Raw genomic sequence first — 12,636 nt, forward strand, 5'->3', positions numbered from 1 at the left:
CCATTCATGCAGCTAAGTCCATATCCACATCCCCATAGGTTTCCGTCTTTGATTATCTTCACTGAATGACTAATTAAGTACTGTCTTTTTTAATATATGCTGTTTTGTTCTTCATGGAGTGTTAATAAAGAGACAAATAAGCTAAGGAGAGATAGCTTTTATCACAAGTAGAAGCCAGTGAGTGACAAAGGATCCAGAAAGGCGTATTGTGCATATTCCACTGGACGCTGATTTTTCAGTAAATGATGCAGTTCTTTAAACAAAGCTTTACTTTATTACTACTGGAAGACATTGTACATTTTAAATGAGTTGTGTACACACTTGGAGAGTCTTCAAATAATTCATTTTCCATTCTGTTTTTAGCTCTGGGCGCAGAGTCAGGAGTGTAATTTGCATTTATAATTAAACAGAACAAGGATGTTGATTGGCTGCAACTAATCAGTACTGACCTTTTCTTTTTCTCCAGAACATTAGAATGCCCCTCCCAGCAAAGCTGCACTGTTTAGCCTGAGGTCATTGTTTTTAAAAAAAAAAAGTCTTTTCTCTAGCTCACAATGATTTTGTGTAAATAAATGTGTCTATGCAGCCAATAGCCTTCCCAGTCATTAACCCCAGTAATGGGGCTTGGGAGCCTTTTTCCAAATGTAATGACCTAACTCAGCTCAGTTCAGAGTGCTAATTGACTCTTCAGTTACTGAATAGAGTGGAGCAGGTAAATGAAGGAAGTTTTCTTTATTTTCAGTGTACTGCTACCCAGACGGAGAGCCTGGGTCTTTTTCCCATCAGGGACCTGGAGGCTGGAGGGTTGTGGGATTAGGGGAGTGGATCCTAGACATAAAAAGTGCAAACTTTTTGACTGATCAGCAAGAAGGACGGGGAGATCGATGAAGGCTGTGTTTGCCTTTGAAGCCTGAGAGAAGTTGCCCAATCAATGGAGAAGTGTTCACTTATTAGTGTCTTCAAAGACATGAAGAAAACAAATAGTCTCCCTCAACAAAGCGTCACTTAGCGTTTCAGCAAAACACAACAGGGAATATCCCAAAAACTTTTCCTCTTGCTGTCTTGTTGGCCTTCACTCCGTTTCTCCGGTGAGCTTCGTGTAATTGGCCAGACAAAAATAGACTGCGTGGTTCTGTTCAGTGTTTTCATGATTATTACAGTATGTGAATGAATTTGCAAATAGATTACAGTAACTGGGTGGGGTGTCACTAGTGGAAATTTTTTTAGGTTTGTCTTAAGATAAAAATTAATCAGGGTTAAAAAAGGTTAAGGGATGCATTCTGAATGGAAATTATTTGGTGTTTTTTTCATCATTTTAAATTACATTTTGCAAGGGTTGATGGGAACAGGAAGCACAAACATTATTATAGCATTTCTAACACCCTCCAAGAAAGTCCTTACGACCAGTAAAAGCAGGCTTCCTTTTTCCTCTGATAGAAGAAAAACTTTCTTCCACCACACTGTCCAACTGCAACTCTTTTCTTCTCCGCCTTCTCCGTTACTTGCGATTTCCTCTCCTTCTCTTGGCTCCGTGCTGTTTTGGTTATCAGGAATGCCTCCCTTTCCCTCTCCACCCCGAGAGCTGTAATTTTGTCACACTCCAACGCAGCAGCGGGCCATGCCAGGGCGTTGCACCGCCGACCGTTGACTTCATATCATTTTCCATCAGCAGGAAATGCAGCAGGAAGCACATTTTCCTCATGCATTCGAACAAGGTCAGGTGGGGTATGTGGGACTCCATATTCACTGTGTAGCTGCTGATGCTAAGAGCAAACCTGATACCAATGTTAAATTAATAAATTTCCATGCTATGTTAGCTCTTGTTCTTGCAACCAGTGCACTACCTCAGATGGATGGCATAGTAAGCATACAGTACTGTGCAACCTATGAATCATTCAAGCATAAAAATGCTGCCTAACTCAAGGTATAGTATGAATCAGTGTTGTGTTAGATATAGACACAACACTGCAGTAAAAGCATACCTGTATAGAATAAGCACACAGTGGAACACCTTCAGTCATGGACTGGCCTCCCCAGGGCCTGGTCCTCAACATTATTGAAGCAGTGTGCAGTCATCTTGACAGAGAGCAGAACATAAGCCAACATCCAAAGAAGAGCTTTGAATGTCCTTCAAGAAGCCTGGAGAACTATTCCTGAAGATTACTTAAAGCAGTGGTTCCCAAAGTCAAGAGTGCTGCGGCCCACTTAAAAACCAGAAAATCCCATGGGGGCCCCCATTTCTCAATCACCCAATAGTGCCAGCCTGGCTAGAAGCCTGGCTTCACTCTCATCTAAATACAAGAGAAAGTGATGAATTTACTTGAAAATACTCACATGTAAAGTTCTAATGCCAATATATGACCCACTTTCCACTGGGATGCAAACTTCAATAAAAGAGCTGTAAATTTATGTTAGCGTAATAAGCAATATCGCAAACTAACCACCAGTTTAGAGTCACTTTTTATATAATTACATGTATATAAATGTGTAACAATGCATACTTGTGAATAATTTCAAACTGAGGCCCACTAGGGGGCCACGGCCCACACTTTGGGAACCACTGACTTAAAGAAATGACAAGCAAGCTGCCTCAGAGTTCAGGCTGTGTTTAAGAATAAAGGTGGTCACACCAAATATTGACTTTAAACCCGTTAGAACTGTACTAATAAATTGCCACACCTATTTCCCATTTTCCTATAAAGAAATGAGGGGTGCGTTAAGACTTTTGCACAGCCCTGTAACAGAACAAAAGTAAAGGAGAGAGAGATGGTGAGAGAGGGAAAGAGTTGTCAACAGTTTTTGAGTCAAATGAAGACACCTGGGCACAGTTTAAGTCACAAACTAACCTGCCACGAGCAGTACCTTTTGAAGGGTGGAATACCTCCAAACTGCTGACACTTGTTAGCTTCTTCCATGCTATGTTAGCTTTTATTCTAGCAATCAGTGCACTGCTGCCGACACACGGCATAGCAAACACAGACCAATTGAATTAACTGGCCGGTTTTCACTGATATCCAGTCTAGCTTTCTGAGTCACTATCATCCAATATCCAGTCCAAATACTGGATCCGTGCATTGCTACTATTGCACTTCCCCAGCCTTAATCTGCTGCTGTTACAGTGACCTTTCTATAATCATTTTAAATTTTGGCTACCCGAATAATCTTTATTTATTCTTGTGCAAATATTGCATCATGTAATTCAGTAATAACACTGGAAATGAACATCCACGTTCTGACTACATCAGAGGTTGTTGCACAACTGCAAAATTTATGAGGCTCTCCAGCTGCATGTGCTTCCTTTATTGGGAGAACCAATAGTGCATTTGTGCAGTTTTTAAAACTACTTTTTGAAATCTTTGAAAGTTTGTGTTCCTTTGCATGACCTGTATGTATACAAGTACATTATCTCCTGGGACAGACTGAACATGTTTGACACGCTTTGCAAAAATGGCAGCATGTTTTTAATTATAGCCATACAATACGGCATCATTTTCACATTTCATTCATTTTCATGAGTATATTTTTTACATACCGCATCATGTTTGGAAATCATAAACACTTATTATTCATCTCCTCATCTCGGTGTATTTTAAAGCTGTTATTTTCTACACATTATTATTCATGCCGTGTGCTTCACACTTTCCATCTACTTGATGTTCGAGTGTTGCATTGCAAATTGCAGGTGGCATTATATTTAATACACTTCATTTGCAATGTTCTTATTTATGCTCTGCTTCTCTCTGCTGGATTCTAATGTCATTTGTTGCTACTGTGGCCCAATTAAAGTTTCATCTTGTCGCATATCTAATGGATAATTGCCTGGATGCTGTTCTGTTTTTCTTCACTCTATCTTAACAGCTGATTTGAAAAATCTGTCGGTTACTTCCCTTTTTCTTAAATTCTTTTTTTCTCTCTCTCTCTCCGTGCAGGAGCAGAGCCCCAGTAACGCCACATCCCTGGCCATGATGCAGGAGCCGCAGGAGGTGGTGGAGGAGACGGTCACCATCGAGGAGGACCCCGGCACCCCCACCTCCCACGTCTCAGTGGTCACCTCTGATGATGGAACCACACGGCGCACAGAAACCAAGGTAAGACGCGGAGGTGCGCACAGCATGGTTGCAGTGCATAGGCAGGTGATACATTAGCCTGCCTGTTGTTAAAAAAGTTAGCGGTGACCTACGCGTAACAGTGATGATCCATACTTTGTCTGTGTGCTATTACACACGAGCAGGACACCTCAAAGCAGCTGCTTTGTCTTAGCACAGCAATCCCAATAACTTCAGAGCAGCAAAACTCCCCAAAGTCTCTTTGATCCATTTCAATATTGCTTCAAATTATGCTTATGGATTACTGCTTGGTACTGTATCTCCACTCCCAGACTTCCATTCTTAAGAACTCTAAATCCCATAATCCTACAGCCCAAAGTGGTTTCATCTCCTTCTCATGGCTTTTTTTGCTTTATTTTTTTATTTTTATTATTATTATTATGATGATGAGTTAAGTCCCCCGGTGTTCTATCAGTTTTGTGCTTCTTAAAAGCTCCTTTGTTGATTCGTCCTTTACTGTGTTCTTTTGTTTTTCTGTAAGGGTATGTCAGCTAACGTGAAGGTGAGTTGACTTTTATACCCGTATAGCTTTTCCCACCACGCCACCATTATATGTGTGCCCATACAGACTATAGCAGCAGTGTGCAACACAACTCCGCATCATCACAACCTTAAAAACAACCTCTTACTTCAGTCACTGCTTGCTGCTTCCACCTCGGTTGATCTCTCCCTAGCAGAACTCTCTCTTGCATAGTTTTTCTCTGTCTTTCTTTTACACAGGCTCACATTATTCCTTGGTGAGATCATATATTATAAGATAGAGTCAATCATTTTTTTAGCTGTGAATTACAGCTGCAAGAAAATGCTTGACAAACTGCGGCCTTAGCAGTAAATATGTAGGTGAAATTAGAATCAGGTTCTTTGAGTCAGTGAGGTGGTGATCTGGTGCGAATGGGTGCCCCATTTTTGTCCAAGGAAAAGGGATCAGTCAAACTCTGACCTTCACAATAGTGTCTGAGGATGTAAATAATGGCACGAACACATCAGATCTGTGGGGCCTTCACAAAAACAACAGCATCATGCTTTCTCTCTAAAGAGTTTGGACTAATGCGATCCACTTTACTGAACATTTTCCTTAATAAATAAATGTCCAAGTCTAATATTTTGTATGTTATTTGTTTAGGAGGATTCTTTTTATCTACTTTTAGGACTTTTGGGGAAGTCTGATGAGGTTTTAGGTCATATTTATAAAGAAATATGGAAGATTCCAAAGTGTTCAGCTGTAGGTATTAAATTATGAGGTTGAGGAATTTTAATATCAGTGACTTTTTTTAGGCTTCCTGTAGCCTGTGTAAACATTATTTAACATGTAAACCAGGACACAATCATTTTATACTTTCTCAAAAATGCCAGTGCTGCCAAACCTTTTCAGGTGGCGTCAGTAATCTGTAAGCAGATGCTGTCGACTGCGTTCATGGTGTTTTACAGCCGTGTGTATTTCACGTCTAAGCCTGAATTCATCACTGTATTTCTACCAGAATCCACAACAGATTTCCATTTGAACAAACATTATCAGCAGAATAAGGTCAGGTATTGAAAGCGCTTCTGTTTTTTGGGAGGCATTCAGCAATAGCTTTATCTCGCAATATTTTGTTTAGGAATTCTGATGCATATGTGGCTTCAGTCAGCTGCTGTTGCTGGAGGCTTCCAGAGGAGTAGAAAGGAGATGTGTGGAGTCCTTACTCCTGTGGCTGTAAAACCGTAATTAAAAAGCCCGGTCTAATCCCTCATCAGGGAGGACCCACTGCCCTCCAGCCTGTTTACTGCAAGGGGATTGGCCACACAAACGCTCACACATGCTTTTATGCATTAAGACACAAGGCTTGTTAGGAGTAACACACACAAAACGCGTGGCGTAAAATGGCACACTAATCAAGGGCTTTGCTGCCGAGGAAGGGAAAGGAGGGACACTGCTTTTAAGGGCCCACCGCCCTGCGGAGAGGTGAGATTGGGTGTTTTCTGTAAGTCGCTTGGAGGAGAAAAGCAGATTAATGCTCAGGGTGAACTTCTGGAAGACTGTATGTATGTGGTGGTAAACGTATCCAGACCCAGCTGAGATTTTACACAGAGAAGCGCGTCTTGCTCACTTTCCTCGTCTTTCTTTTTCCCATCTCCTCTCCTCTTTTTGACTCGCTTTCATGAGATGTTCCTTTCCCCTCTCTCTTTTTTCCATTTCTCGCAGCAAGTCAGTTTTATTTATGTGTATGTGTGCTCTTTTAAACCAAGGTTTTGCCATATTTTCTAATGCTAACACACTCCTTTCCCTTGATGCAAATAAAATCCCCATCTGACTGTTGAAAGATGAAGCACTGGAGCTTCTCCCATATTACTAATTTGCAAGCAAAAAAAAAAAGTTTGTTCAGTGGTAAATAGTTTTCTTCTAATTTAGTATTTAGGAAAGTTACTCCTTAGAATAATGGGAAACGAAGAGAAAAGTGGCACCCAGAAGGAGCCACTGTATATGCCAGACTGTCGGTGGGAGGAAAAAAGAACAGGAGTTTTGTTGTACATTGAACTGTGTGGTTGAGCAAAGAGATCAGGGTAAGTTTCAGGTGACGAATTCAGGTCATGTTGGAAATGTGTCATATAAAGCTGGAAAACAACTACGAACGGCCTTTCAGCGGCAGATTAACTGCCGGTTCCGTTTATGCTCTCAATCAAGTCAACTCAAAAGTGAACTGGCCCAGACCCTGAATGTGCATATGAGTTAGAGCACATATACATGCTCAATTAGATCCACATTCTACCTCCTGCCCCACCATGCCATGCTTTCCCTTGGCCGCCATCCAGCTCTCTTTTCCTGCTGGCACACACTCTGAATAAAACACCAGTCATTTTAGTCCTAAAGTACAGCTGGACCAATAAAAGCAGCGTTTCTTCTCATTGCTCTTAATGTGAGCTGATGTGAGTGGATGCAGACTACACAAACAAATGGCATTTTCACTGCCCGTCATGCACCGGCAAGCCAACCTTTAAGCAGCAATTGGTTATTATCTTCTGGGGGGGGGGCATTTTCATTTTTTCTTTTTTTAAATTTTAGGACAGACTGTACACTCAACAAGCTCCACAGTTACTAGAGCACAGCAAGAAATGCAAACAACTGCTGCAGCCATGTGACATGGTTTATAAGTATGGCTGGGGCCAACCCTGCATGTAATTAGCTTTGAAATCTGACAAGAGTCTAATTTTCTTAATCATCCTAAAAGTTGATGATACGCCACAACAATGGGGTCAGAAATTCTGCGAATCCCTTCAGAACCAGCTTCAGAGGACTGAATGCTAACAAAGCAGCTAATCAAAGCCAAGCTAATCAAAAGAAATTGCTACCTTGGGACGTTCTTGAAATCTTCACAGCTGTCAATAGCTCCATCTCCTGTGAAGTGCAAAGATCACTAAGCTCATTCCTCTAATATTGAAAATGTCTGACGCCCGCAGCAAAAGCGATTCGACTTGTGCTTCTGAGACAATGTAGTCAACATTGCTGACTGTATTTCTCAAGTCTTTGTCTATATTTACTGCAGGAGGCTAATGAGACACAGCAGACTAACCCACGCGTACGGCTGCAGAAGTGGAAGCTTCCTGACGAATGCCTTAATCAGAGGAACAATTGAGATGAAACTGAACAATAATAAGGGACTTAGTATGAGTCATGAGTTCAGTGAACAGACCTAGTGTTTAAAACCCAAGTTCCAAAAATGTGTGACTATAAAATGCAGCACGTAGCCACTGTGACATCATCCACATGGCGATGAGCATTTCCATGATTATCACCTTGGTATTTTAAAACCAGAGATAACAAGTGAGAAACTGATCTGGCTGAGAAACTGAGGGGCACTGCACTCTCATATGCCCTAAAAGCCTGCTTTATCCTCCTTCTTGGGCGCAATTGGGACCATAACTTATAAAATTAACATGATGTTGTATTTATGAAGACTTGAAACTAGTGATTAAAACCATAACCTCAAATAAACCAAGTGAGGGGGAGTTTGCCCCATCGGCTTCTACAGCTGGACTAACAGAGGAGCCACCTCTTAATAAGTTTGCGAGGTATGTTGATCCTAAAGCCTGAGTTTTAAGTGTAATGATAGTGGCTCTCGGCCAGATCACCATAATAACCTATGCTTGGCACATAACAAGATTTGAATCAGGTTATGTTAAGAGTTTTTGATTGAAATTTGCTTTAAGCACCGTGCCAGGGACTCAAACTGAGATTGTATATTATACTACATTTAAAAGAAAGAATGTCACAATCCTACAATTAAAAAAAAAAATAATAGCTAAATATTTGTGTATTAGTTGTGGGAACACTTCTGCTCCTGTACATGTTTGGCTCCCCCTCTAAAGTCCCAGTTAATACTGATACTGATGCTGACATAGAGAGTCCTAAACACTTTTGGACTACTATTTGGACTGAGGCCAAGTCTTCTGGTCAAGAACCTGACAGATAGCATCTTAGGAGACATTTAGCTGGGTCAGTGGGGGGAGTATTACTTTAAATGGGGACTTTACTTTTCAACTACATCTGTGGTTTAGTGGTGATTCCAGCTCATAAAAATAGCAGTTTATTTGTTTATTAGATCATTTTGTTATTCCTGCTGCAGTTATTTCTGTTTTGCATACTAATGCTTATTACACTCATAATACGTGGATCAAAATATAATGAAACAAAAAAAAAGGTTTCTGACAGTTCTTCCCACATATCCCTCCAACTCCAGGTCACCAAAGTGGTGAAAACCATCACCCGTCGCACCTACCACCCAGTGTTGGTGCCTGACAACTTGTTAGTGGAGTCCAGGCCTGCCACCCGCACCCCGACCCCTACCCACTCTGAGACAGACCCAGTAAAGGACGCCGAGCCTTGTGTGATTTTTGTTGTTCTTGCTGTCCCCTGCCTGCCCCCCACGCCTCTCCCTTTGCTCTTACAGACATTTAGTGTTCCTAACTTTGCCAAGAAAATAACAATTTCAGTTTTCTTTAGAGGATGAAAACTAATCTCAGCTTTTTGCAACCAAAGGCTCCTTAAGGCCTGAATTACTCCCTCATTCTGTCTCACTAACCCCTGACCACCACATCAATTTAAGCTCTCAATAAAGTGAATGCCACAGGGGTTGTGAAATGTCTTACAGTGCTGTAAAGTGGACAATTTGACGCCTGCTACTTTTCCCTCTGTTTTAAGTTTGGTAAACAGTCTAGGACTGTGTCTAACTGCCTGTGGTTTTTTCCTTTTTTTTTTTTTGTTAAACATTTTTCAGTACTGCTGCAACTTTCCATGCATGTAAAAAGAAATCTTGAACATTCCTACATATGCATATATACTCACCACCAATTTAGCAATTCTCTTTTAGGCCTGTTTACACCACTGCAGCATATTTCAGAGGCTCTTCTGAAACCTGGGTCCCTCGCCTCCCGTTGCGTGACGGTTTTAACGCCTTGTGAACTTGAGCGTACATCAAAGAGTGTTTGAAACCTATCCGATAGCTCTCTTTGCAGCCCTTGCAAATCGCCTAAAAAGCTGTGTTAGTACAAGGCAGCCGGGCGTGTCAAGGCTGGGAAGCTGTAACATTCAACATATACCCTCCTCTCAGTTTCTGACTGTCAGAATAAAATAGAATAAAATATTAATAAAAGGTGATAAAAAAAAACTCAATATGAGAAAGAAACATTGAGACTTTAATCTGCTTTTGAAACTTTTGGGCTCTGTTGTGAAGCTTCATCTCTGAGGAAAAGTGTACCAAAAATATATTAAAAATGGAATTAATTAAATGGCATTTATTGTGCCTACGTGGCCACCTCATGCACGGTGTGACATTCAGCCCCGGCTCTTGTTGTTTCATCGAGGCCCAGCATTAGCACCAGAACAGTCTAGACCAGGGGTGGGCAATTCCAGGCCTCGAGGGCCGGTGTCCTGCAGGTTTTAGATGTGTCCTTGATCCAACACACCTGAATCAAATGGCTGAATTACCTCCTCAGTATGCAGTCAAGTTCTCCAGAGTCCTGCTAATGACTTCTATATTTGACTTAGGTGTGTTGGATCAGGGACACATCTAAAACCTGCAGGACGCCGGCCCTCGAGGCCTGGAGTTGCCCACCCCTGGTCTAGACTTTGGGCCCTGCTATGACCCACCACAGTGAACGAACAAGATGAAAGTGAGCTCATTATAGCTCTTCTAAGGTCATACACATCCTTTAGCTGATGTAAATCAAGTGAATGAGCTCTTTGTTTTTTGATGCCGCTCCACCTCAGCTTTGTGCAGTTAAAAATAAATGTAAACTATTCAGTAATTACTGTACTTGAAACATGGAAATGAACCTTGACGTTCCTGAAATAGGCTTTCTTATGTAGCTCACAGTAAGGGTGTAATCAAGAAACAAGGCCAGTGAAAATTTCTATTTGTTTTAAGCAAGTTAATGAGGACGCCGTGTTTAACAACTGGTATGTGGTTTCTGCTTTTGCTCTTGGCACCATCCTCTGTGGTGTGCGTTAATGTTTCATTGTGGTTCCTTGATATTATTACATGCCTGCTCCTGATTAAAATCGAAATCATGGCATTGATGGGAAAATAAAGAAAGCATTTTCAAATTAACAGGGCTGGTACTGAAAGTGAAGCCCATCAGAATCAGGAATGAGAAGGATGTTGTTTTTTTTTTAAGATCTTTTTCTTTTTAAGAGTCTTAAGTTTTCAAATGGGAACAATGGGTCTCTGCGACACCTTGTCAGGCACAACATGAATTGCGTCGGTCCTGCGCCCCTGCAGATGACGATTAATTTTCATCAACCTCATTAATTTTGAAGATGAATTTATAGCCATGGACAAAATAGCCAATTATCAGCCACAGCAGAATTCAGTGGGCAGCAAATTGCTTTCTGTATGGGCAGAGAGCCCAAGGAGGGAGCTGCTGTCTGTCATTCTCCAGCCAGAAAGCCACAGAGATGGCAGAGGAAGCAGAGTTATTTAGCTAAAGGGTGATGCGAGCGTGAGAAATGGGTACATGTCTGGTTAACAGTCCCTCAGGTGCAGACTGGAGCCATTCGGGACTCAAGGTCCAGTGGCCTTGAATTATTTCAATACGGCTCTGTTGCAGCACAGTTTAGTCTACTGAGTTTACAATTACTGTGAATGTGCAGCATTTGGGGTCTAAATTTGGAGTATTTGTCTTGTCGTGCGTACTGCTTTTTGCTAAATTAATTAATCATCGACTTGTTACACAGGCTGAAAATTGAAAGCTGATCAGTTAATACTGCTAGAGGTTCATCTTTGAATGCTAGTATAGCTTTTTGTTAATCAAATTCAAATTTCGGATTGGTCAGAAAATAATTGCAATTAAAAAAAAAAAAAAAGATTTGTGGTATTTGAAATCGCCACAGTACTTACAAGGGCTTAAAGATTGAGTTAAACTCCAAAGTTTAACAAAGTTTCCAAAGTTTCCAAATACATTTATTATATGCATGTGGAGCCTGAAGATGACCATTCTAGTTTAATTTGAGCATAGGTTTGCTGTCATATCATGCTGCGCTGTCTGACAGTATGTATCTGTTCCCTCATACAGGTGACTAAGATGGTGAAGACGGTGACCACCCGGACAGTGCGTCAGGTGCCCCTTGGCCCGGATGGTTTGCCACTGCCTGAAGGCACATCCCCACTGGGCAGCTACACTGATTCCATCGACCGGCGATACCTGAAGAATGGAAGTGACCGCTTCATAACGCCTCAAGCAACCTCCACCCTGACACGCTCCTACAACAACTCTTACAACGATTCATACGGCGAGACACCGGAGAGCCAGTACATTCGCCATTATGGCCTGCACGATGGGTACGCTGATTTGACGGACAACTATGGCAGTCTTTCACGAGGTGTCAACTATCGGCCGCCGCGTTACCCCTACATGCCGAATAGCTACCGGCCAGAGAATAGCTACACACTGCCTATTAGAAAGGATGACTATGGGCATGTGGCACAGCCTCAGGTGCCTATGGGTAGCAGCACTGTGGATCTGAACCGCTCACAACCAGAGCGCTTCCAGCCTGAGCCATATGGTCTGGAGGATGATCGCCGCAGTTTGGGCCCTGAAGAGGAAGAGCCATATGAGCTGGAACCCGACTACTCCACCGCCAACCGACGCACCCTGCCAGGGGCCAACCGTGGTCGTACCCATCGGGAACCTCTGCGTGATGGACCCCGAGTCAGGTGAGGGTAAAGGCAACAAGAACAGAGAGAAGAGGATGCTTTCACATAGGAATCTACTTCTAATCTTTGAAATGGGGAGGTTTTTCTATACAGCCATACCTGGTGTTAATGCTTTGCCTTTGCTATTAATGATTCTGCTACTACAGCTTGCAGGGAATAAGGATTTGGTGAAGGTGTGCAAGTTCATAGAGTTTATGTATTTTACTTTTTGCATTGGAGTTCTGTATTTGAGTATTTTATGCTTGAGCTACTTTGCCTTTACACAAGTGAGCTCTGAGATGAGAGCGAAGAGTACTTGTCTCGTTCCCGCCATAAAAAAAAGACTACATCACAGCAAACAG

The 12,636-nt window shown here is 41.9% G+C and overlaps 1 protein-coding gene across 1 annotated transcript in view; it reads left to right on the plus strand.

Moving 5' to 3' along the window:
- The window catches only part of arvcfb (ARVCF delta catenin family member b), a 138,735-nt gene that overhangs the window by 42,686 nt on the left and 83,413 nt on the right, over positions 1-12,636 (plus strand). The window contains exons 2-4 of the mRNA XM_030737112.1: positions 3,930-4,088; positions 4,588-4,608; positions 11,655-12,295. Coding sequence (XP_030592972.1) covers positions 3,930-4,088; positions 4,588-4,608; positions 11,655-12,295 — 821 coding nt within the window. The remainder of the gene's footprint in view (positions 1-3,929; positions 4,089-4,587; positions 4,609-11,654; positions 12,296-12,636) is intronic.

This window comes from Archocentrus centrarchus, chromosome 9 (genome assembly GCF_007364275.1).
Source record: "Archocentrus centrarchus isolate MPI-CPG fArcCen1 chromosome 9, fArcCen1, whole genome shotgun sequence".
NCBI classification, from domain to species: Eukaryota; Metazoa; Chordata; class Actinopteri; order Cichliformes; family Cichlidae; genus Archocentrus; species Archocentrus centrarchus.